The sequence below is a fragment of the Hesperophylax consimilis genome, chromosome 3, assembly GCF_061612785.1.
Source record: "Hesperophylax consimilis isolate HC1 chromosome 3, BYU_Hcon_1.0, whole genome shotgun sequence".
Lineage (NCBI taxonomy): Eukaryota > Metazoa > Arthropoda > Insecta > Trichoptera > Limnephilidae > Hesperophylax > Hesperophylax consimilis.
The window spans coordinates 12,944,475-12,969,986 of record NC_142838.1 but is presented as its reverse complement, the minus strand read 5'-3'; the positions used below and the strand labels follow the sequence as shown (position 1 = coordinate 12,969,986).

At 34.5% G+C, this 25,512-nt stretch overlaps 1 protein-coding gene across 4 annotated transcripts in view; it reads left to right on the top strand.

Moving 5' to 3' along the window:
• capt (adenylyl cyclase-associated protein 1) overlaps window positions 1–25,512 on the top strand; it is a 198,449-nt gene that overhangs the window by 141,592 nt on the left and 31,345 nt on the right. For all 4 annotated transcript variants that reach the window (XM_089648292.1, XM_089648286.1, XM_089648279.1 and 1 more), the window contains 2 exons: window positions 22,024–22,313; window positions 23,994–24,079. In XM_089648292.1, coding sequence (XP_089504418.1) covers window positions 22,281–22,313; window positions 23,994–24,079 — 119 coding nt within the window. In that variant the 5' untranslated portion in view covers window positions 22,024–22,280. The remainder of the gene's footprint in view (window positions 1–22,023; window positions 22,314–23,993; window positions 24,080–25,512) is intronic.

Below are 25,512 nucleotides of genomic sequence, written 5' to 3'. Positions count from 1 at the left end.
GAAGAATTGTATTTACATTTCGGGTTTCTTTCTTCTTGCCCACGAGAATTTGTTACGAATTCTGAGGTTTGCACTCCCAAGTGCAGTGCAGGGCCAAAAAACTATACAATTATATATGAAAATAAAATCCATTTTTCTTAAATTATTTTTTGAATTTATTCAATCAGTCCCACAAACATTGTTACTTACCAACCTACTTGGTTGCATCGTTATTTTTTATTCAGAATCAACGGTGTTACGATTTTTCTCTATTAACCAAAATTAGCAAGAAGCCACAGGATGTATCAAAGAGATTCGACAAATCAAACTTCGCCTTGTTTTGTACGGGTTTTCCCTTTTATTACAACTAACCTATAAATGATATATATGAAATACTTACGGACATCCAGAGTAGAACTAGAACCTATTTTAAGGGTTCATAGTGGCATAGTCCAGTGGTAACGCATTGGACTGCCATTCCGAAGGTCGCGGGTTCGAACCCGGCGTGCGCAAATAAATTTTATATGATTAATTTGTATTATTTCACAATTAATTAATTAAAATAATATATAGTATATTTGCGGCACGTTCCAGAGTGGAAGATACTACCAGTATCGCCCTGGTGTAAGACCACCATTCAGAATTGAAACGTTGCTCCAAATGGCTTTAGCCGTGTTTAGTGACTAGATCTGAATAGCCAGGTACTTCCCCACCTTCCTCTTTCCCTTCCCCACTTACCTTCAGCCTCACAACATCCCCCAATTGGGGATGCCATAGTCTCACTGGCTCCAGACGGGAGCAGTTGGGACTCTTGTGAGGTATTCACTATAAAAATAAAAAAAGCAAATTAAGACACATACATATAATACATCCCAATAATCAGAAATAAAAATACATCTGTTAATGTTGAGTTTGTGATAACTTGATTATAATTATATTGTCATAAATGATCCACTTATAACGCTTCAAGATTTGTTATGCTTAACCTTCGATAATTTTTCCATCTACACAAATGCTTAACCTTCGATAATTTTTCCATCTACACAAATGGGGTATTTTCCCAAACTATGAATATCTTTAAAAATGTATGAAAGATTTAAAGTTTATATTTCTGATTCTGGTAATTGTACTAAACACATAATTTTAATATTTTCATTCATAATTATTGATTTAAAAAACCGCATCTTCCGAAACGGTTCCAACTTGCTAAAACGTCGTTATGATATAGATAGTATAGACACCGCCACTGGCTGGTATGACGGTTGTCACCAAAGTCGCCTGGCGTGACGTCAACGCCGCACAGTGTCGCGAAAAGGTCTTTTTGCGGACATGTTTATGAGAAAACAATTTGTTATTTTTTCCTGAAAATTTTTACAGGCCTTCTAGTTACATGAAGCTTTAAAAAAAACAAAATCGGAGTTCCTGAAATTTAGGTTAGGGTACTGAAAAAAATTCTGAAACACGGAAGTTATGTTATTTTAGTGATTTGCAGGTATATAATCATTTTATTTTATAGTTTTTTTTTAAATATATTTTTATGAACGTTTGAGATTATTGTAGCACTAAGAAAATAATGTTTAGAAATCAGGTTTAAATACTGAAAAAAATTGAAACATTGAAAGAGGTAAAATAATAAATTTTATTATTTTTATTTGTTTTATAATTTTTTTACACATGTTCTAAATGGAGTGGTATAGGTAAAAATAGGTGCCTAAAAATAAGGTGTAGGTAATAAATTGGAACGGAAACAAGGCTCTTTTATCATAGGTATGTTTTGTCAAATAAATGTTTTTTTTTAAACTAAATTTTTAAGCTCTCTCGGGAATATGATATTATTAAATGTGTAGCATTTAAAGAAAGAAAAATAAAATCTTAGAAACAATCTTTAGGTATGTAAGAACCTAGGTACTAAAAAAATCTTTAAAAATATAATATTTGTTCCGTTAAAATTTTATTTAATATTTCGTTCCCAATATTTACGAAAAAAGTATCCTTACTGGGGTTACTGGTACCCGTAATAAGGTCACGTGGTTTTATGTATAAATTAAATTATTTTATAAAATAATAAATGCATAAGTAGGGGAGACCGGGGCTAGTTGACCCACTTTTCACTTCGTGATTTAAAAAAAAAATGAAGGCTCGTCACCATGGACTGTTAATCCAATAATGTAACATACATATTTGACTATGTGATCAGTTGATAAAACAAGTTAAAACATCCACCTACAGGTCAGCAATTATGTTTACAAAAAAAAACTCCCACTGAGTCAACAAACCCCGGGTGTGGGGCTATTCGACTCATAGTAGTGGGTTAGTTGACTCAAATGAGTCAATATCGAATTGAAAAAGAATAAAGTCAAAATTTACACATAAAAATTTATTACACATTATAAACATTACATATCGTCATCTGAATTACAGTTGATGCATTGGTAGTAGGTAGCGTTGCCAGATACAAATTTTTTGTGAGCCCATAATTGGCAGATCATACACCTCACCCATTCTTCCCCAGGAACATTACATGTGTAGGGCTCATCGCAAATCAGGCATGAAGTTTCATCTTCAGAATCCTCGTCGTCATCAGTAAACAAAGTTTTGGTAGCCATTGTTAATTTAGTAATGCTGGATTTTTTTTCTTTTTAGTTTTTCCAGATTGCTTCTCTTTTTTTATTTGTATCGCAAGTTTTCCCCTTATCGGTTTTTCTTTTGTATTTTCTCATTGCGAATATCTATCGAAATGAAAAGTTCTCTGTTAAAATTATACGTATACTAGCGACTTACAATTATATGGATTACAAAAATAAAATATTAAGTAAATATGCAAATACTAAATAGTTGACTCAGCGAGTCAACTAACCCCAACGCCACTGAGTCGACTAACCCAAGTCGCCATTTTTAATTTTAAAGCATTATTTCCAGTAAACGACCAGTCCCACAAAAAACACAACTATCGCTATTCACTCACAAAAGAAGCACAATTAGCACCCAGTTTATGTTTATATGATCTTGATTAATTAGGGCACAGCAATAATAAAATAAATTGCAATAAAAAAGTTACTCACCAAAGCAAAATATCGAAAATCAGAACTATATAAACCGACACGTGCGTAAGGATCCAAAGGAACACAAATACTAATCTGCACCGGCTATTTAAATGATGGGAAGGACTTACAGCGCCCTTTCTTGAGAACCGTTCAAGTTATCACCGCTGAGTCTACTAAGGCCTATAGTCAACTAACCCCGGTCTCCCCTACAGTGAAATAAGTTATAGATATATAATATATTTACTTAATTTTAATAGGTAACCAATACTTAAATATATAATGTAGGTAGGGAAAAACATAAGAAATATAAAATTATTCTAGAAATGTACATAAGATATAAGAAAACATTAAGGACTATCGAATGCTGTAGATTGAATTAATGTATGAAGTGTTAGGACAAGCAAGATTTGTAAAATTAGGTGATTAGTCTTCAAAACCAAGAAAGGTGCATTTAAATTACTTCTTTCATTACGTTATTTTTACTTTTTAGTAACCATTTTTGGTGAACACATATTATGTAAAATATGTTTATTTCACGGACATCACCACCATCTTGAATCAAGAGCTACATTCAAGTAAAAAAATTCTTAGACACATTTTTACTATATTTTCAAAACTAAAATAAAATCCAGTACGTACTAAATATATTTTTTGCAAGAGATATAGTATAGAAAAATAAGTAATTAATTAAAGTTGGTAGACATACATAAAAATACTCCACATTCACGATACAGTCTGAAGTCCCCGAAATGAAAATAAATATATAGTAAAAATGATGTCTCCAAATAGCGTAAAGTAAATAAAAGTCGTGTCTTCCCTCAAATATCCGCAGCTGAAATATTGCAACCTCTTACTACAATAGTTATTAGTTATTACTTATTCTCTATATATATTGGTTTCCCGGAGAACCGAGGTGGGCAAACTAAATATTAGTATAAAAAAATTTTTACTCTTCATTTTCAAAACCGTAAAAAATCCATAAGGTATTAAATATAAAAATAAAGAAACCAAGAAATGAGAAATGTAGAAAAATCATGTATAATTAGATACACAAGATGTATTACATATGTAAAACATGATAAATAAACAATCTATAAGAGCCTTAGAAATCAACCAAAAAACTATCAACATTTAAATTATTTCAAATTCGAGTTATTTCGAAATTAAGTCAAGTTTCGCCCACGACTACGACCACGCTGGTTGCATAGAAAAACTAACATTCAAGTCACATCAAGATAATACTCAAAACGTATTTTCAATCATAACATTCAATATATCGTCAAATTCACGATGTCCTATCGGTTGTATGGGATGACGACGCGCGCCTTGCTATGCCGAATTCACGAATAAAAACGAACATGTAGTTTTGACAGCAAATCGAAAATGGCGCTAGAAAATGTATTCGTTAACATAGAAATATAATCTTTTTTTAAGAGAATAAAAAAACAATGAAAACACCCAATTGACGAAAGCAGCGATGACGATTTCAATATATATTTTTAAACTTTACTAGCCATGTGATCATTATTTCTCAAAATATACAAATCCCTGGGAAAAATTAGGCATAAATTTTAATTTAGGAGGTTCTTATATAAGTGCCACATTAGCGAGCATAATTTTGTTGATTTTATGTACCAACATTATACCATTAATCTGCTAAAAAAACACGTACGTTCCCGTTTTAAAGGTTTGTGGGAGGAGTATCATTAAAAGTGACCATTTTCCCACGTTACTGATCCGGGCATCATCTCGCGTGTTTGGGTGTTTAGAGAGCTTTGGCAAAGCGGAGGAAATGTCCTTTTATTATTTCACAGCGCCCACCGGGAAACCGCCACCGGGCCATTACCACCGGGCCACCGCCACCGGGCCACCGCACAGTGGGCTGAAAATCGCCTTTCATAGACATAGAGACTTGAATTTTCAAGGGTATTTTTTTTGGCTAGAAATGGATTCTGTTGATCATTACTATGCTATAAAATGTCGTACGAAGCAATTGCGTGTACAAATGAAGGAGTTATAATTTTTTTAAGAAAAATTTGTATGGCGCTGACATTAAAAATGAGGCTATCTCTGGAATCATAAGGTTGGCCGTTCTATCCTTACACACAGATAATACTACTATTTATTTGTATTTTTTTGACATACTTCATATTGTGGCGCAAGGTGCGAATTTTTTTTTTAAAATCCTAAAGTGGAAAAAAAATCTTTTTTTTGTTAATGATTCATTTTAATGCTTTAATGCTACAAATTTTTCTTAAAAAAATTATAACTCCTTCATTTGTACACGCAATTGCTTCGTACGACATTTTATAGCATAGTAATGATCAGCAGAATCCATTTCTAGCCAAAAAAAATACCCTTGAAAATTCAAGTCTCTATGTCTATGAAAGGCGATTTTCAGCCCACTGTGCACCGCCACCGGGCCACCGCTAAGCGGTCAACGGTGAGGTCTCATTAGGAAAAAGAGCGCGGAAAACTTCTGCCGGGTTTCATTCAAACAAACTACCATGAACATTTGGGTATAATGATCATTGACGTATATATGTATGAATGATAAGGACACTACTGTAATAGCTAAGCTTACGTTTAAAACGGCACAGTAATCAAATACTGGCTTGGAATGAAACTACAGCTTACCCATTGAGCACAGTTTGCACTCGTGTGCTAAAATTAATGATGAAACACTCTAATATTATAGAACTTCCTTCTTCTTCTGACGCTAGTAAAATTAGAAAGAATATTTATCGACGTATTTTTAAATGTAAGTATGTTAGTTGTAAGTTTCTACATATGTAAATATATATGTCATTAAGACAGTAGTTACAGGCCTTAGTCGTAAGTCACTAAATATAAGTCTTAGATGTATGGAAGTCACTAGTTTTATGTCAGTAGTTTTAGTATTTATTATTTAATAAATATATTTGTACAGCGCCCTTGATGTGATTTTTCACGAAAACGGCGCTATATAAATTAGCCAAATATTATTATTATTATTGATATTAGTTTAACTTGAATTAATGCTTTGTCATGTGACTTTGTTCAAGCCATTACTACCATTGCGAATTCTTCGGGTTGACAATTTCTGGATTTTTTGGTTCACTTTTCTATTCCTCCGGTTTTTAGGGTTTAACCCTTAGACCCGAGGCTCTTGGTGCTCCGCGACCTTGTTGCAAGTGTTCCGCGAAGTGATCAATATAATAACTAGGAAGCTCTAAAGCAATTTAGACCGAGAATTGAGAGTAGTTGTATCAAATATTAGCCGTAATATCTCTGAAATCTGCGAAAGCCGACAAGTTTAGGTATCATATTAAATGATTTTCTTCTCAAATAAATTTCATTCGAGAATATAATATTATGTACGTATATACCTATATATGTATTGTATTGCACTGCTATGTAATCTGTTTGATTTTAATAGAAGTTATGTCTATGAAGTGTTGCCAACGAGAGCTGGATTTAGCTCTAAATCGAGGTCATTAGCTCCAAAAAGTTGTTTAGCTTCTCAGCTTCTTTGTTCAGATATTTTAGCGATATTTTTTTTGTTTTTTCCAGGAATTTTCAACCTCCCCACACCCAGGATGGAAAGTTGATTTCGGTGTTCCGAAAACTTTTCTTATGATCCTTGTCTTAAAAACTGTTTAGAACCACTGCCTTAGACTCTGATATGACCATAATGACTGGTTACAGGAAGTTGTTCATTCTTTACTGCGTTTTTTTTATTCAGTTTTCACATACATGTTTGGTTTTTCTGCTAACGATAGCAAAGTTACAAAATCGAAAGTGTGTGCATTTTTGAAATAATATTTGAAATATTTATTTTTCTTGTTGCATCTAAATTTTAAATATTTGTAGGGATTTAATACAGCTTTACTTGCGAGTTTTCCGACTGTCTTAAAACGTTGAAATCGTTTTCTCGTTGCTACGTTTGAAGTAATCTTTGTCCTCTGTAACTATTTGAACATTGCCAGGAACCGACTGCGCCAAGGCAATTTAACAAAGGATCCTTGCAATGCATTTCCCCAGATTCAGAAATGCCACGCGACATAAAAGACTTAACATTCAATTCCTGCGCTTTGTTGTTGTTTTAGTACTGCTCTTACTGGGAACTCAAAATTGAGTTCAAAAATATATAACGGTTTCCATTAGGCAAGTTCGAGTTCTAAACTAAATCATTTTATCTTCATTTGGTAATAGGCCAGTGCAATTAGCGCCAAAAAGGGGGTCGCGATCGAAGTAATTCCGGTAGTCCCAATTTTTTTTATATGTTACATAAACTGATCCCCTGATGTAAAATCTGAGTTTCCGACCTTGTCACACCTGTGCTCGCGCCGCCATTTTGAAAAAACTGCCCGAAATCGGGCCAAAATCTAGTTTTTCCCAAATATCTCATTTCCAATGCAAATTTTGGCTAAAATTTTTTAACAAATATAATAGAACATAAAATAACCTACAACTTTTAAAAAAACAAATTTCTTCTATCTCTAATAGGTACCGAGGTAGAAAGTCGTAAAGGTGCGTATATTTTTGAAAAAACAAGTTTTTTGCGCGACTAGGTTTGGTTTTTTATAAATACCTCGTTTCCAGTGGAATTTCATGAAAATTTTATTGATACCAATTATGTAGAACATAAAATTTCAAAAAAATCTGTTGATTTAAATTTAAAATTTTGGTCAGGGATTTGGTCTGACATGACCATCGAACAAACTCTGATGAGATCGATGAAAACATCTGGAGGTTTGACCCAAGGACGGGGAATCACAGACAGTTCCATCCTTCGTTGGACTGCTGGATTTGTTTATCTGCATAACATTTGTGAAGGTATCGAGTCATTATCGAGCAGTGGCACAATCGGGGATAGCAAAGTCACTTGTCACATGGATTAAAATATGGGGAAATTAGCTATGTCTAAAGTTATCAACCAGAACTTTGGAAACCTACACTTAAAACGTAATGATGCGATAGTTTCTCTTGCGGCGGTGACCAGCAGTGTCAAAAATCAGGGTGTGACTATGGCAATAGCTCCATTAATGCTATTCCATCGTATGTGTATTGCCAAAAAGTCTGAAAGTGAACTTAAAGAATATTTTCAATATGAACTCTCTCCTGTACCATTGTCTCTTTTCTCAGAGGAAGGCATGCGCAAAGGAACGAAGTCTATATTTTATTCATCATTAAACCCTCTACCAAATAATACAGAACTGGGAAGCAGTAAAATACACGTAATTGATGGAGGATATTTACTGCACAAAGTTGTATGGGGTCGTGCTTAACCCTTTTCAGTAATTTTCCAGCAATATGTCAGGTATGTACAAAATCATTATGGATCCAATGCAGTAGTGGTATTCGATGGATACCCAGATTCTATGGAAAATAAAAGCACTAAAGGGGTGGAAAGAGCACGGCGTGCCAGAGTTACAACTTCTGCCGAAGTTTTGTTTTTTGAAAGCATGCACCCACAAGTGACACAGGAAAAGTTTCTGGAAAATGAGAAGAACAAGTCTCGTTTTATTTCCCTACTCAGAACCTCATTTGCACGATCCCACATAACGACAGTACAAGCTGAAGAGGATGCTGACGTTCTCATAGTGAACACAGCAAATTCGTTGTCATCTCAACATGATGTAGTCATAATCGGTGGTCAAGATATTTATCTGCTGGTACTCCTCACAGCTCTCTCACCTCCCAACGTATATTACCAAAAAGTTGGAAAAAGTAAATCACCTAACGCGTTGTACTCGAAAAAATGTTTTAAACACATTGAAATAGTTGAAAACATTTTATTCCTTCATGCCATAAGTGGTTGCGATACAACTGGAGCTCCGTTCGGTCAAGGCAAACACAAATTTTGTAATATTCTTCTCAATAACCACTCAGTGAATGAACTTGTTCGTGTATTTCAAGACCCAAAAGCAAAGACAGAAACAATCACTTTGGCTGCCGAACAACTATTTGCACTTTTGTATGGCGGCAACGAGAAATCGAATTTGGAAAATTTAAGGTACATCATTTTTGTCAAAGGAGTAAAAAGAACAAATTCAATTTACCCAGGCTACCACCCACCAAAGATGCAGTCCAGCAACACGCTTCAAGAACATACTTGCAAGTGCAGACTTGGCTTGGTCACGATAAATATCCGACTGAATGGGGGTGGAAAAAGGATGCTGTTGGGTTACTTACTCCAGTAACAATGTTGAAGGAAACTGCACCTCAGGCCTTGCTGAACTTCATATCATGTCAATTCAAAAAAGGTTGCGCTGGAAAGTGCACCTGCAGAAAGTCGGGTTTGAAATGTTCCCTACTCTGCATTCACTGCAATGGCAACTCCTGCGAGAATGCTGTAGAAACCTTTGTTGATGACGATGACGAGAAATATGACGACCCAGTCGCCACAAATTTGGGTGATAAGACCGATGAAAAAGCTATTCAGGGCCAGAAGTAAGAAACTATAGTCAAGGGCTCGTACTTCTGTCTAAACTGATCTACCATTAATTTTATTTTTTGTTATGCTGATAACTTAACTAATAAAGAAAAGAATGTCAATAAATGTTAATTTTACGAAAATACCAATTTTTTTATCTTTTTTATGTACCTTATCATCTTAATTGTATTAATAATCTTAAATGTATGTTGTGATTACGTTGATAGGCATGTCAGACCAAGCTGCGAGCACAAATGTAGTGGCTTGGCCTATTTTAGTGGTCTTCCCATTGGGAATGTATGGCGACCGATATGCTGAAATAGTCTATCTACTATATTTATAGCTAGGTCTGACACAGGCATGACGATTGTTGTCAACGTATATGTTCTTAGAACAATAATTGTTAAAGAAAAATAAAATCAAGGAATGCCAAGTTTAAAACACCTAACCTCTGTTTCAATTTTTGGCCTAGTTTTGCTGGATAAGAGTTTGGATACGTAATAGAGATAAAAAATATAAATTATATACCTATTGCTTTAACGAAATTTTATTTTCTACAAAATTATTATCAATAAATTTTTCACAAAATTGTACTGGAAACGAGGTATTTATAAAAAACCAAACCTAGTCGCGCAAAAAACTTGTTTTTTCAAAAATATGCGCACATTTACGACTTTCTACCACGGTACCTATTAGAGATAGAAGAAATTTGTTTTTTCAAAAGTTGTAGGTTATTTTATGTTCTATTATACTTGTTAAAAAATTTTAGCCAAAATTTGCATTGGAAATGAGATATTTGGGAAAAACTAGATTTTGGCCGGATTTCGGCCAGTTTTTTCAAAATGGCGGCGCGAGCACAGGTGTGCCAAGGTCGGAAACTCAGATTTTACATCAGGGGATCAGTTTATATAACATATAAAAAAATTGGGACTACCGGAATTACTTCGATCGCGAATCGCTAATTGCACTGGCCTATAATTATTTTACAACGTTATACGAGAATAACGGGTGGAATTCATGGACAGTAACTAAGCCAAAACAATTTAATTTTACCTTAAATGCGTCTTGTGGTAGAACTACAACGTACTTAGGATAAAAAAAATATATGAACCATTTTAAATATAAATTTTGATCTGAAATAGAAAACATTTTGTTAATTTTCTATACCAAGATTATATATATATAATCTTAAAAGTTATATTAATCTTTTTATATCAAGATGGGTATGTGTGGCGGGCTGTGTGGATTTGATTTTTATACAAATCTACAGTTTTATTCCGGAATCGATAAAATTTTGCACACTTGATCTTCAAAACAAGAGGTAGGTCATTGTCTACTCGAGATTTCGAAAAAACCACCCCATCCCATTTTTCCATCTTTTGAAGATGAATTTAGATGAAATTTTGCACACTTGATGTTCAAAATAAGGGGAGACTTAAAATCTTAACCTGATTTCTAAAAACTGTTCGTTAAACTCGGGCAATGCCGGGTCTGTAGTAGATTTTTTTGTTAACAAATTATTAGCGAGACGATTCGATTTACCTTTCGAATGAACACAGATATTAAACTTAAAAAATCATTAGTTATTCAGATTTAGAACTATCAATAAAAAAATAAGCAAAAGAATTACACATTTCAAATATAGAAGTATTATTAAAATAAAATAATTTTGGTATCTTATTGCTTGTCTGAATTGATCAGTTCCAATTTTGAAAATCATTACGCAGGAATATGTCACATCACGCACTTACAACCGAAACTAGTATATTTGATAAGTACAATGTGTTTACGGCCTTGAATAACACACTTTTCCAATTATCCCCAGGTAAATTTGTTTTGGATGTACCCTTGTTTACCATGATAATTAAAATGGATATTGCAAGTTTCCAAAAATATTATCAGCGATCAAATAACTTTTACACTTTATGCCGGAACCACTCCGGTAAATTGTTTCTGCCATACCATAAGCCATAAAGCATGTAGTAATTGCGTTACTCTGTGTGATTTTATGGGGTCTACCCATAGACATATGAATATTAGTAGACCTGCCCTAAGTGATTAAAAGCGTATTATCCCCACTCCCCATACCGGTTCCATTGGAGCCGGCTGTGATCGCGTATGGCCTCAAGTGAAATTTGAAAATGTACGTCATCATTCTTGTGCGAACTATGGTCGAGGCATCATCGGTTCATTTTACGAAATAACACGGCAAAATGTTGACTTGTACTATGAAAACTTGTAAAAATAGATGTGAAAAAGAGAATAAACCCAACTGTCGTATTACATTCCATATATAAGCATTATTTTACTTTATTTTAAGCATATTCACATCGAATAATATGAATCAGTTGTTACTATCACATCGAGAAACGTCTGGACGCGAAACACAAAGCTGGTTGGTTGCTGGGAAGTAAATTATGAACATTTATAAAAGTGTCTTAACTAAATACTTAAACGAAATATTCGACTCTGAAAATATAACCGAATTTTTTTGCCGAATTTGGACTTCGCAAATTTGTTCATAACGTGGCGAGTAATTTGCGCTCCCATGTAAAAATGTCTATTCATTCAAAAGCAGATTTTACTTTTAAGAAGTAAATGGTGATATTATAATGCGAGATGCCTATTTACTGTCAGATTGATTTATTGACGAATCACAGTCAGCTTCACTCCCTTCGTTCTTCAACAGTTGATTTTACCCCTCGCCATTATCTTCTCGTCTATTAATTCCTATGTCTGTGGGTCTACCATACAAACTGAAATGGCATCGTTTGAATTCTCACTCGGAATAAGTGGTTAGAGCTGATAAACATTTTATATTACAAACTTGCTGACGTATACCCGGCGTTGCTCGGGTTTATGTATGTGAATTTCATAGTGAAGTTTTGAGGTTGTAGTATCTAGTGTACCTGAAAACTGGGTGCAATTTATGGTGGAAAGAACATTATTGTAAAGAATTAATAAAATTATTTTTTTTACGTACAGGGTTTTCCAATAAGAGGTGTTATTTTGAATAGCCCGCTATTTCGATAGATATTACTTTTGAAGCTGTCATTTTTTGACATTTGACAAGTAGAAACTACGCCATTGATAAAAATGGAACGATACACGCTTCAACAACGCATTGGAATTATTAAAATTCATCAAATCATCTTGTTAGTGATGAGGCCCATTTCCACCTCGGTGGCTTCGTCAACAAGCAAAATTGTCGCATCTGGGGCTCTGAAAACCCAAGAGTTATTGTTGAAAAGCCTCTCTATCCTCAACGTTTGACTGTTTGATGCGGTGTATGGTCCGGCGGAGTCATTGGACCTTACTTTTTCGAAAATGAGGCTGGAGCAACAGTTACGGTGAATGGATTGTGCTATCGAGAGATGATTAATGATTTTTTATGGCCGGAATTGGATGGTATTGATCTGGACAGCGTTTACTTTCAACAAGACGGCGCTACGTGCCACACAAGCAACAAACCATTGATCTTTTACGATTGAATATCAAAATAACACCTCTTATTGGAAAACCCTATATTTGTTTCACTCGATGGTGCCATGACTTCCTCGGGCGTTCTCGGCTTCTTCTACCAATCACTTCCACGTGACATTGTCCTTATACATATATCTTTCTTGGTGCATTTTACTATTAATAATTATTTGTTTCATGTCTTTCTCAGGCGTCCCCGGCTTTTACCATTCAAACCATTCTCTAAAATCTCCTGGGACTAATAAGAATAAACTCTCTATAAGATTTCAGCGAAATCAGTCGAGTAGTTTTTTGTCTATAGGACACACACACGGACATGGCCTTTTATTTCTTGGAAATTTTCATAATTTATTTGCCTTAGAAGTCTGCTTGAAAAATATTGCTAATCAGCTACAAATTGAATATCGTGTAAAAGAGAAAATAATCTATATTGTAAATCATCTAGGATTTTTTTACGAAACGTTTTTTTCCATTGAAAATTTGAACAATTTTCATGTATTATTTTCTTCGTCTTCAAGTTTCTGAAGAGCTGAATCTAATTAAGCATAAAAAAATTGGGATGTTTTTTTCTTGCTGTCGTAAAGAACCACTCCAGATAAATTCATGGAGTATCAAACAATCACTTTCTGTTCTAAAAAGTAACTTTTTTTATTCTGGGTTCGCCAACTTAAGAAGTACGGAGAACCCAATTCGCGGAGACCGTTCCAGTGAGAAAACCTTGAGTTTTTTCCCCTTAGGGGGTGATTTGCGAACCCTTGGCATAATTTGGACCTAATAAATTTTGTGTTCTTTTTGCGGTTTGTTTGTTTTTCATTATTAGTTATTTTTCAATTATAATCAGTCCTCCGCCTGCGGACTTATTCTTAAGACTCTTACAAGATATAGTAAACGTTTATAATAATAAATAATAATACTTGGATGACTTGTATAGCGCCGTTTTTGTGCAAAAACACCTCAAGGGCGCTGTAGGTATGTAGGTATGTAGGTATGTAGGTATTCTTCAATTTAGACGCAAATGTGAATGATAGCAGAAGTCGGGGACGTCCAAGTTTTCAGTTCTTTATATATATATAAAGAAATTTTCAAAAAATATATTTATTTAGTTTTATGCTTATACATAGAGTTACATATATTATAATGTATTATTTTAACTTTAATTTTATTGAATTTGAAGTTCACTTTTGTTTCGGTAATTAATTAATGCAATTTCGGAATTGGACTTCCCGACATCCGATTGAGCTGAAACTCGACAGATAGACTCGCTGTCGAAGACAACGCACACCAACATCATTATTGGTAGCAATAACGGTAGCGCGGTTGACTCTAATCCCTGGGAAGGAAGGTTCAATCCTCTACCAAACCAAATTTAACAAAAAAAAAAAAAAATTTTTAGTGAACATTTTAAATAGTATTATAATTAAAAAGCTTTTTTTACGGGTTAATTTTTACGATTAAATCTTATAAAATATCATCTTCCATTCTTGATCGCTTACATCGCGAAAAACTTCCCCGTCTTTGTTTCGTGCTTTTTTTAAATTGAACTATTTCCAAAGAGTATGCTGCCAGTGCCACCCAACGAATTTTCATTTGCATTTCTCATTTTAACTATACATATTTCACGCCTAGTGCGATGGGAGAATAACTCGTTTAAACGCGGATAATACAATTAAATTCGACAAATAGTAATAATTTTTGAAATAATATGCTATTAAAATGAGTTATTGTCACCCATAGAATAAAGGATAACTCGAGAAGTGCCTTGTGGGCGTAAACAATTCGTTTCGTGATTGAAGTGATCGATCAGAAGTTCCCTAGATGTTCCCTAGTGTCATGAGCGGCTCATGATTTAGTTGTAATATACCATTTTTCAATGAATAAATAAAGGTACTAAGCCAGTGGCACATTTGTTTCCGTTCAAATTTACACGGAAGGCACTTCTAGTTTTCTTATTTATTCTGTGTTCTAATCTAATATTAATATCGCCGATATAAATGAAAAAAAAACAAGACATGGAATGGATTGAAAAAAAATGCAGTATTTAAAAAGGTTTCGCCATCACAGTTGGCATATTATTCCCGGATTAAGTAGAAGTCCCGAGTTTGAGTTTCTTGTCTTTTTCTATTTCATATTATTTGAATATTATTGATATTTTTTCAATGATCACCTTGACCTAGGTTCTTATTTTTCTTTACACTCAGATGATTTAGTTAATAATACGAGTGTCGAGCCTACACACTCGGTAAATACTCAGTCAGTACTGAGCGCACATGTGTGGGAGAGGTTATGTATGGGAGCTGAGGGGACAATGAAAAATTACTTCTCCGTTCTACTGGTAGACAACAATTGTTAAAATAAAATCCTCCCAGCAAGAAAGAATTAATTCAACAAAGTGGAGTGCCACAGGGTTCACACCTTGGTTCAATGTTGTTTATCTTGTTTATAAATGATATTACAAAAATATTTCATGTTGTATTTATCTTCATTTTTGAAAATATTATCATTGTAATATTCTTCAAGATAGTATCAACAAAATGTTAATTTGGGCGATGAAAACAGACTTTATTTATATATCTCAAAATGTCGAATAGTCAGATTTTTCGAATTAAAAATCCAGTGATCTTTTATTACAACATTCATAAAAATACTCTTGAAATATTAACACGAATGCACTTGGAAATCATACTTAGACTTAGGCATCACTTTTCAATCAAATCCTTCTTTTGTTATTATATAACGTAAATCTCTAACAAGGACTTACAAATGTTGTGATTTATAAAACTAGGTTAACCTGAAATTTAGACAATATTAAGTGTACCTATTTTGCCGTTGTTAGAAGTCAACTTGAATACAATCCTCCCGTCTGGAACCCACATTACAACATTCATGTACAAGCTATTGAAAGAATACAAAATAAATTCTTACGTTTTCTAAGTTTTAAAATGGGTATTACAACAATTTTGTTAAACTACAACACTCTGTTGAATGAAATAAATATGCTTAAATTGTCCGACAGAAGGATTTTGACTGACTTACACTACGTAATACTAGAAATCTGGATTTATTTCAGTGTATAATTTCTGTTACTAACTACCATGTGTATTCCTCACTGCCCAGAATACGTATGGCGGGAAATAATAATGCCGAGTCAGTGGACGTCTTTAATTTAACACTTAAATTATATAAAAGATTGTCACTGAGGCAGTTTAGTTATATACATATAATAAATATAACCTAATCAACCAAACCGTCAACAAAATAAGAAAATTAATTTACATATTTTTGAAAATTCGAAATTTTCTCTCATTGGAAATTTTAACATCAGTCTACCATGCTTTAGTACAATTAAATCTCCAATACGCTGTAATGAGCTGGGGAGCTGAATACAAAACAAATCTACACCCTGTTGAAATTGTACAACGTCTAATTATAAAAATAATATTGAAAAAATCAAGAGATTATCCAACACACCTAATTTTTGAAGAATTAAAATATAATGATCTTGCCCAAAAAACACAATAAAAGAAAAACAAAATCACAGCTTTTTAACTTAAAGTCGTACTCGTCAAAAATATATATTTCCAACACAAAAATGTAACACCACTTTTGCTCAACATCATTACATATATCTAGGAAATAAATATTTCAACAGCCTACCCGAAAATATCAGAACAATAGAAAACGATAAACACCTACTAAAAGCAATTAAAGAGAAGTTCAATGTAAAAATACCAAAATGATGAAACTATCTTTGTAATTAATTATAAATTTTAATATTCATAATTACAAAGACAAAATATTATTAATCTTGATACTCACCACTCTTCTAGACACAAGCGCTAGCTTCTATAGAAGAGGAACATTTAAAAATCAAAAGCAGTGAAAACTAATTGTACTAATTTTATGAATTATCTTTGTTAACATTATTGATTATACTCTGTAAATTGATTAATTATTTAATAAATATATATAAAAAAAATTACATATAATTTTTACTATTCATTTGTAAAAGCTCCTAAAAAGGGCGTTATTAAAGTAATACATAAATAATAAAGTATGAGGGAAGCGTTGCATGTGTTAGGGTAAACGGTGGTTTTACGGGGTGGTTTGATATCACAAAAGGTGTTAAACAAGGCTGCGTAATGTCACCGTGGTTATTCAATCTATACATGGATAATTGTATGCAAGAATTGAAAGAGGTGGGATTGGGCGCGTATTTGAATAATTTGAAAGTATGTTGCCTGTTGTATGCTGATGATGCGGTGCTGATTGCTAATAGTATAGATGATCTACAGTCTCTCGTGTCTATGATGAACGAAGTATGCATGAAGAATGAGTTAATGATGAATGTAAGTAAGTCTAAAGTAATGGTGTTTGAAAGAGAGAGTACGAAAACAGTGTGCAATATAATTGTGAATGAGGAATACTTGGAGCAGGTGGATGAGTTTGTGTATTTAGGAAGTATGTTTACGAGAGATGGGAAGGCTGACAGAGATATTGAAAGAAGGGTAAATGCAGGTAATCCCGTTAATGGAGGACTGAACGCCGTTGGCGCTAACAAAAAATTGTCCAAAGAAGCGAAGTTAGCAGTCCACAACGGAGTGCTGGTACCTACCTTGATGTATGGAAGTGAGGCATGGAACTGGCAAAGAAAGGATGAAAGTAGATTAAATGCTGTTGAAATGAGATCCCTGAGGCGTATGTGTGGTAAAACCATGTTTGATCGTGTGAGGAATATGGAGATCCGCAAAGAGTGCAAGGCTGATGTAAGCGTAATGAGTAAGATTAAGAAAGGGACGCTTAGATGGTTTGGGGATGTAGAGCGAATGAGCGAAGATAGGAGTGTAAGGAGGATATATGATGAAAATGCGAATGGTAGCAGAAGTCGGGGACGCCCGAGGAAGACATGGCACGATCAAGTGAATCAGATACTCGAGTCGGGCCATGTCAAGAGTCAGAATAATAGAAGAGTATGTATGAGACGATGTATGAATGTGAATGAGGCAATAAGTGTGTGCCAAGACCGAGTTGTTTGGCGGTCCGTCCTCTCTGCCTACCACTGCGGGGAAACGGCGTGATGGTTAGTTAGTTAGTTAGTTCAGGTCTAAACTAAAAACTTACCTTTTTAAGCTGTCGTACCCTTAAATTAAATATACCATTCCTTAAATTAAGAGAAAGTCCAGTTATATTCAATTTTTCAATTAAGTCCTAAATCCTGTATCTAAATTTCGCCAATAAACAATTAGAAAATGTTAATTAAGTGTTAATCTCAAGTGACCTACCAGGTAAGTATTGTAGTGTATATTTTCTCCATAAATAGTTAAGTAATAACATAGATCACTGTAGAAATGTATTATAAGTTTGTACAGCGCCCTTGAGGTGTTTTTGCACAAAAACGGCGCTATACAAGTCATCCAAGTATTATTATTATTATTATTAGTTAGTTAGTTACATAAATAAACTTCTTGGTGGTCTGTTTTAATATTTTCGCAAACATCCTACATATTTTTTTATAATAACAGCATTTCTCAATTCATTTCAACTGTTTTTAGCTGCGATTTGTTTTAATAAAATAGTCGTTTAGCGCTAAGGCAGTTGTTTATCATCATAATTTGATTGTTTTATCTCATAGCAGTGTTATAAACGAGATAATTAAGTTATCAGAAAAGTCTTTTATAATATGTACATTATCTTACAACTGTCGTGACTGCCGGTCTTTTGTCGCCGACTAGACCTTCTGTAATCTAGTTTAAGTGTTAAGTTAACCCATCGAATATAATCGGTTACTACTTTTTTAAAGAGGTAATCATATATTTATATGGCTACCTTTTTTTGCTTTTAGGTACCTTCTCTGCAATACATATCGGTGAGATTGTTATGTTTTATGGACCTCAAAACGCTACTATTAAAAGTTTGGAAGCGTTCTGTTTGTGGATGAATTGTAAAGTGCTAAAATCCAATAGTCACCGAAGAACATGTAGTAGGTACTAGGTAGTAGAAGCGCTTGAAGAAGCTGAAGGTTGAGAACCAGTGGCGGCTCGTGACTATCGAGTGTGATAGAGTGCTAAGTTTGAAAAATTCAACATTGTTGATGTTGTTTAGTCCAAAAGATTTTATATTTATTTCTAAAATTCAATTTGTAAAACGAAATTTTCATGCAAATTTCAGAATTGCTTTTCGAAAAAAATAGATTTTCGGCTACGATACCAAAAATTATATTTTTTGTACTATTAGCACTCTTGTACACCCAAAAGTCACGGGACGCCACTGTTGAGAACCCCCGGGAATGGTGCATTTGAAGTACGACATCATTATTACATTTATAGTCGCTGACTCCAGTCTAAAGCAAAAATACCCAAGGTGGATTTTAAACTCAAGCTTGAGATAAATAAGAAAGAAGAGTTTTTTTTAACGATTAGTTTTTCTCATGGAGTTTGGTGCGGCCACCGTGCGCGTCTAAATTAATTGATGCAATTTCAAATTAATTATCTGGCACCGAGTAAATGAGATTTCGAAGTATTCATACATATAAACTACATACATACCTATAACAACAGAGCTTTCGCCCTGCTCGCGTGGGTCCTGTGGGTTCGTGCATTAATAATAAGTTCCAGCGACTCTAGCTTGGTCAACTGAATTAAGTCTTGCTGGCTCACACACTGGCAACTGCCGAGCTTACTATTACCAAGCTGCGCTCTCGAGGGAGAATACACTATTACTTCATGCATAGAAGACGAGATGGAAATTGACTAAATGAGCGTAAAATGTTTTTCTTCTTGCGTGATCCGCCTCGCTTTTAAGTTTGTAAGCCACGAGGTAAACATAACCAGAACTATTTTGGACTATGGTCAAATTCACAATTCAACAAAAGCAAGAACTCAAATTTTGCAAATCGCAGTCCCGGCTGTCGCAAATCAAGTCACACAGTCGTAACCTCTGAATCAATATCGAAAAAATAAACTTACTTGTTATTACACGACATAATATATATTATCGTGATACAACTTTTGTTTAGTTTTTAAATATTTTAGGTTATTAAGAGATGATTAATATGTAGTGATTTTTGTTGTTGTTTTTTTCTCCGGTTGTCCGAAATATCAATTTCCTTTATATATGTATTTTGTTAAAAAATCTGCGGAAATCCAATATTATCTGCCACTTTACCTGTCAGGGGGACAATGACAGCTTGGAGTGCTGATTAGTTCAGACGATTAATTCTTATTTAAGCGCCGGATAGCGCTAATGAAAAAGGTTGTGTTGTAGAAGGGGCAATAATTATTGATAAAATCGGAAAGCTGATGACACTTTGTAAAAATGCCCCTGCATTTGTGTAAATTGCTTTAGGTTAAATTACTAATATTAACAACGTACTGTTGTGATACATAAAGTTTATCCCGGATCTGAATTATTACATTTAGTAACTAAATTAAATTGCTGAAGTTTCTGGTCGACTAGAGTTATGTGGATATAAGATATAATACCACCGTTATGAAGTTTGATTGTCACCAACATGAGGACTCCCGTTCCTGTTAGTGTAGGTACACTCTAAGAAAACTTTGTTTGATTGTTTCTCCAGTTAGTTCAGTTAAATTCTGTTAACTTTATCGTTACGTTATTGTTTTCCCTGTGCATTTCAACAATTTGGTCGACTTTCATAATATTGAGAATTCTTTCCGATTTAATGGAATGTAAAATTGTAATGAAATAGCAGCTGCGGACTCGTCTCTTGCCAATTAATTAATTTAAATTGATTCGTCAAAAAATAATATAGAATTCTTTTAGAAACCTTTTATAAGTGGATGTAAAAGGAATTAAGTTGTGTTTTGTAGCGGATATCGTTTATTGAGTTGCGCCCACATGCGTCCTTCTTTTCTCCGTGTTTTCGGCAAAATTAACTTTCATTTTCACCTGAATAAAATTGAAAACGGCATGCAAATTTTTATAGCATTTCTTATTTTTAAACAATAATACTGTTAACTCGAAAAATTTACGCATTTTCAAAATATATATTAATTCGTTTAGTGATCACATGTTTTGCATCACGCCGTTAATGCATGTTTTTATTTTTAAACCCCAATAATTCAGTCATGTATGTAATGGTCAACTTACGCCGATTTCCACGCGAATAGATTGAATAGATTTCCAATAGAATTTTTGGTTCAGTAGCTATTGAATGTGTTTTCTGTTTTTGCCAGCCCGTTTGTCCATACATGGGGAGCAATTGTTACGGTCGTCAATCAGGACGCTATGTCTGAACGGCTACATTCTCTGGACAGCGCGAAATCGCAGCTAACTCTGAAGTATTGAACATTTTTACAGTTTAAAATTTTCCAGAGAACAAGCGTGAATGGAACGTTCCAATTACTTCTATCAATAAAGTTAATTTCTGAGTTTTCAGATACATTTCTTATTTACTATATATTTGTTTCGCGGTCAATTTTCAATCCACTAATTGTTGCGACATGACTTGTGACGTCTTTAGCTTCTTCCAGATTGTTTGTGTCGTTCCCATTTTTATTGTTACAATCAAATTAATTCACTACCAAATATTTAGAAGCCCGTTCATAAAAGTGCCCTAAAAACGAATACAAGTCTTTTCTGAACACTTGTACACTTTCATGAATGCCAAAAATTGCTTTTAACATTTTATAATATGTTATGACACAATTAATTATGTGACTTATACGTGGATAAAAGTAAAAAGCGACAACTTTAACTAAAATAGCCCTGTATCGACTTATTTTGAATCCATTTTTTTTCTTCTTTTTTTGCTGGCGAATTTTTCCTCCTTTCATAATCACTCTTCCCTTAACCACTGGAATACCGTCTTCCTGCTTCTTATGGCTTTGAAAATCGGAAATATTTATCTTTTTCACCAATATAAAAATTAAAAGATAACATGAATATATTTGCAGATGACGAAAAGGAAATCTAGAATAATATTACGATTCTTTATTTCCTTTTCATACGAATAAAACGTATTTAATATGCCTTTATGTTATAAAATACAATAAAACCAGTGTTGTGAACTACCAGTGAATGGACATATGCCGCACAGCTGATTTCTTTATCACCTCATTACCAATCAATCAATTTTGTTTCCAGGAGGTGACGGACAGACATCCCCACACGTGTCCCCCGCCGACCTCGAGAAACTGCTCGACCGCTTGGAGCGCGTTGTCAACCGCCTAGAGAGAGTAGCAGACGTGCTGCCCCTGCCGCCCTCTCCGTCGCCCTCGCCGCCGCCCGCCGCCCCCGCCCCCACTGAAGACTCCACCGAGGAGTCGGGCACCGCCTCACCGCCAGACTCGCCCAGCGCCAACAGCCAGTTAGACTCGGAGGACCAGAACCTTTCAGACAAGATGAGTGTGCAAGGGTATCAGGATATCGTGCAGGTGACAAAACTTTCACTTTGTTCTGATCCATGTGTCTTCTTGATTCGTTGCCTCAATGATGATTGGGACTCCTTTTATTAAAAATGTGAAACCGTACTAGAGTCCCAACTGCTCCCAACCGTCTGGAGCCAATAAGACCATGGCATCCTCAATTGGGGTATATTGTGAGGCTGAAGGTAGGGGGGGAAGGAAATGAGGAAGAGGAAAGTAGGGGAGTACTTGGCTATTCAGGTCACCAAACACGGCCATAGCTATTTCAAGTTTCTTCTTCTTTCTTTAAAATTCTGAATGTTGGTCTTACACCAGGGCTATACTGAGAGTATCTTCCACTCTGGAATGTGCCACAAATATACTAAATATTATTTAAAATTAGTAAATTGTTACACTAATTAATCATATGAAATTTAATCGCGCACTCCGGGATTTGAACCTGCAATCTCTGGCTTTGCTAGTCTAGAGCCTTTCCCCTCGACCAAGGAGGCCGTCGACTCCTACTTCAATCGCTCTGATGGAACCAGGCTCTTTCTTCCACTTTCTTTTTCTTCCACTCCTCGCGTCTGTAATCTTGCTATGTTTTTCTTGGCTTCCACTTCGTTAGGGACCGTGACCTTCAGATTGTCATTTCCGGCTTTAAGTTTGGCTAGCAACATATTAAATTTTTTTTTTAAAATTCTTTTTGAAAGAAAGAAGAACATTCCCGGATTACGAATAACCTCACAATATTTGAAAATCTCCTACTACCACCACAGTAAGCGTAAAATGTAGTTTGTGTTGTTATGGAGGACTTAGCCAGCCGAGGAATTGAACACATTACGCCTGGGTGGGACTCAAACGCGATGCCAACTCGGCCACTGACCGGTCAAATGTGTTTTAGGATACATTGAAGGAATTGACAACCTGTTTTTGAAGTTGAAGCATGTTTAATCTCAACCATAAAACAGATAATCTGAAAAGCAGTCAAAGCTCTCAAACGGACAACTCTGGCATTGTGAAGTTTGCACAGCTTTTTCTGTCAGTAATTTTTCCATCAACACTTCAAATTCCTCACGTCAATAATTTTCGATTATTTTCAGCTTGTTATTTTTATCATGAGCTATGGAGCTTTGAAATATTCATTTAGATACTTTAAATAATAAATCCAGTTATCTACTGTATTTTTTAGTAATTGTTCAACAAGAAAAAAGATTTCATAAATAATAAAACTTTCAGTCTTTTCTCGTGATGTGTTTTAATAACTCTCTGAATTGAGTCGTCGACTAGCAAAACCTGCTCTTAAAATTTCTTCTGGTTGAATTGAATAAAAAAAAAAAAGTTAATATTTTTGCTAAATATCAAAAGAATAATTATGTTGATATTTAGCATAAAAGATATATTCTTTTTAATTATTCCAAGGAGTTTTTTGTGACATCTACAGATTTCCGATAAATTCTGGAGCGGGTTTTGCAAGTCGACGACTCAATTAACATTTCACAAATTTGTACTCCTTCGTATTTGACAGGATGAAATGGATTGCAAAGGATTCAGGTACCTAATTTGATATTCCTTTTGAGAATTTTGGAAGAAGGTGTGAATTCTCTGTACCGAATGAGTTTAATGACATTTTTGCAGATTTTAAGCAGCTAGTAGTTGCAATGATGGTATCATGTTTATCAATCTTTTATAACATTTTCTTCTTTCCAGGGACCCCTTTCCCAGTACATCTCCCTCTCCAACCAGATTGGGGGAGATGTGGCCACCCACGCCGGTTTGGTGCAGAAGGCTTTCCAGTGAGTACTTTATATAATTTTTTTTTAATAGGTCTCATCATATTTTGAAAATGTAATATAAAATATATAAATAGTACAAAAAAATTTTTATCAAGATATTTTATTTGAATTCATTGAACTTTTGAAAAATGTTGATAATAATTGAATTTCTTAGGTCTCAATTACTCAACCCCTGTTCATTGTAATAAGTTTCAGAATTATTATACTACAAGTTTGATGATTTAATATCAATTATTGATATTTGTGGCAGATCGGCGAGCTCCTTGACTCCAGAGCCAATAATAATTAATAAAAATTTTATTTCGATTTTTCACAATATACTTTGTAGTTTATTTTCACCTCATTCCATAATGATAATAATACTATTTGGATAATGATTTGTATAGCGTCGAATTTAGAAAAATCACCTCGAGGGTCGCTGTACAAATATATAATCGGCGTCATAAAAATCGCACCTATTACAAAACCTTATGAGACTTCGTCTTAGACTTAGATTGTCTCTTTTGGATGTGCAGCGCCGTCGCCCTGACACACGCCTCTCGATGAAGCCACCAGTCCCTTGAAACCGTTTTAAATCATCAAACGGCTTAAGTTTAGTTGCCGAGCAACATCACACTGTTACATCCCTGATTGCAGTAGTGCCACCACTTAAGGGGCTTCGTCAGCAGTGGTGTCCATTTTAAGGGGTTGTTTTCTAGCGCTAATCATTCACGTGTGTTCAACGTTTGGATATTGAATGACCTACATTTGACTTAAACTGCTCCTTTTATAGCCCAGGAAGATGACACAAGTTGTGGCACCTGTGAAGAATATATGCGCAACATTTTTTTAACGTCCCGTACTCGGAAAAATTGTATTATTTATGAAATGAAACTATTGTCTGATAAGAGATCCTTAAATGTAATGTTAACAATAACAATACTGTTTAGGTTAGATAAATAGGGTCGGGGAATGTTACGCTTGAAACTTATTTTCGAAGATGTGGCATTTTTTTGTTACGCCGAGTGTATAATAGTAGAGAACTACCCTGGAGAGAGACTAAATATTCAGAATAGACAACAGCGCGTTTCCAGAATTGAATAGCCAGGTACTTCCTCTTTCCCATCTCGTTCCTCTCTCCTCTCCTCTCCCTTCAACCTCATAATATACCTCGTTGGGTCTCTTTCGCGGCCATAACATATATCTTCATAAAATGATATATATTATGGCCGCGTTATAATAGTTTCACCCATATCCATAGTTGATAATAAATTAGACTAGCAGGTAAAGGCCCGTAGGCTGGATAGATTATTCCATGGCTAGTCGATGTACTGGGTAAGAAAAAGCGTAGGACTCAAGTACATTAATAATAATAATAGAAGTTAATTCGTGTTGCACAGTTTTATGAAGCTTCACCACAAGTGCGCTTTACGCTAAATAACCTAACCTAATAA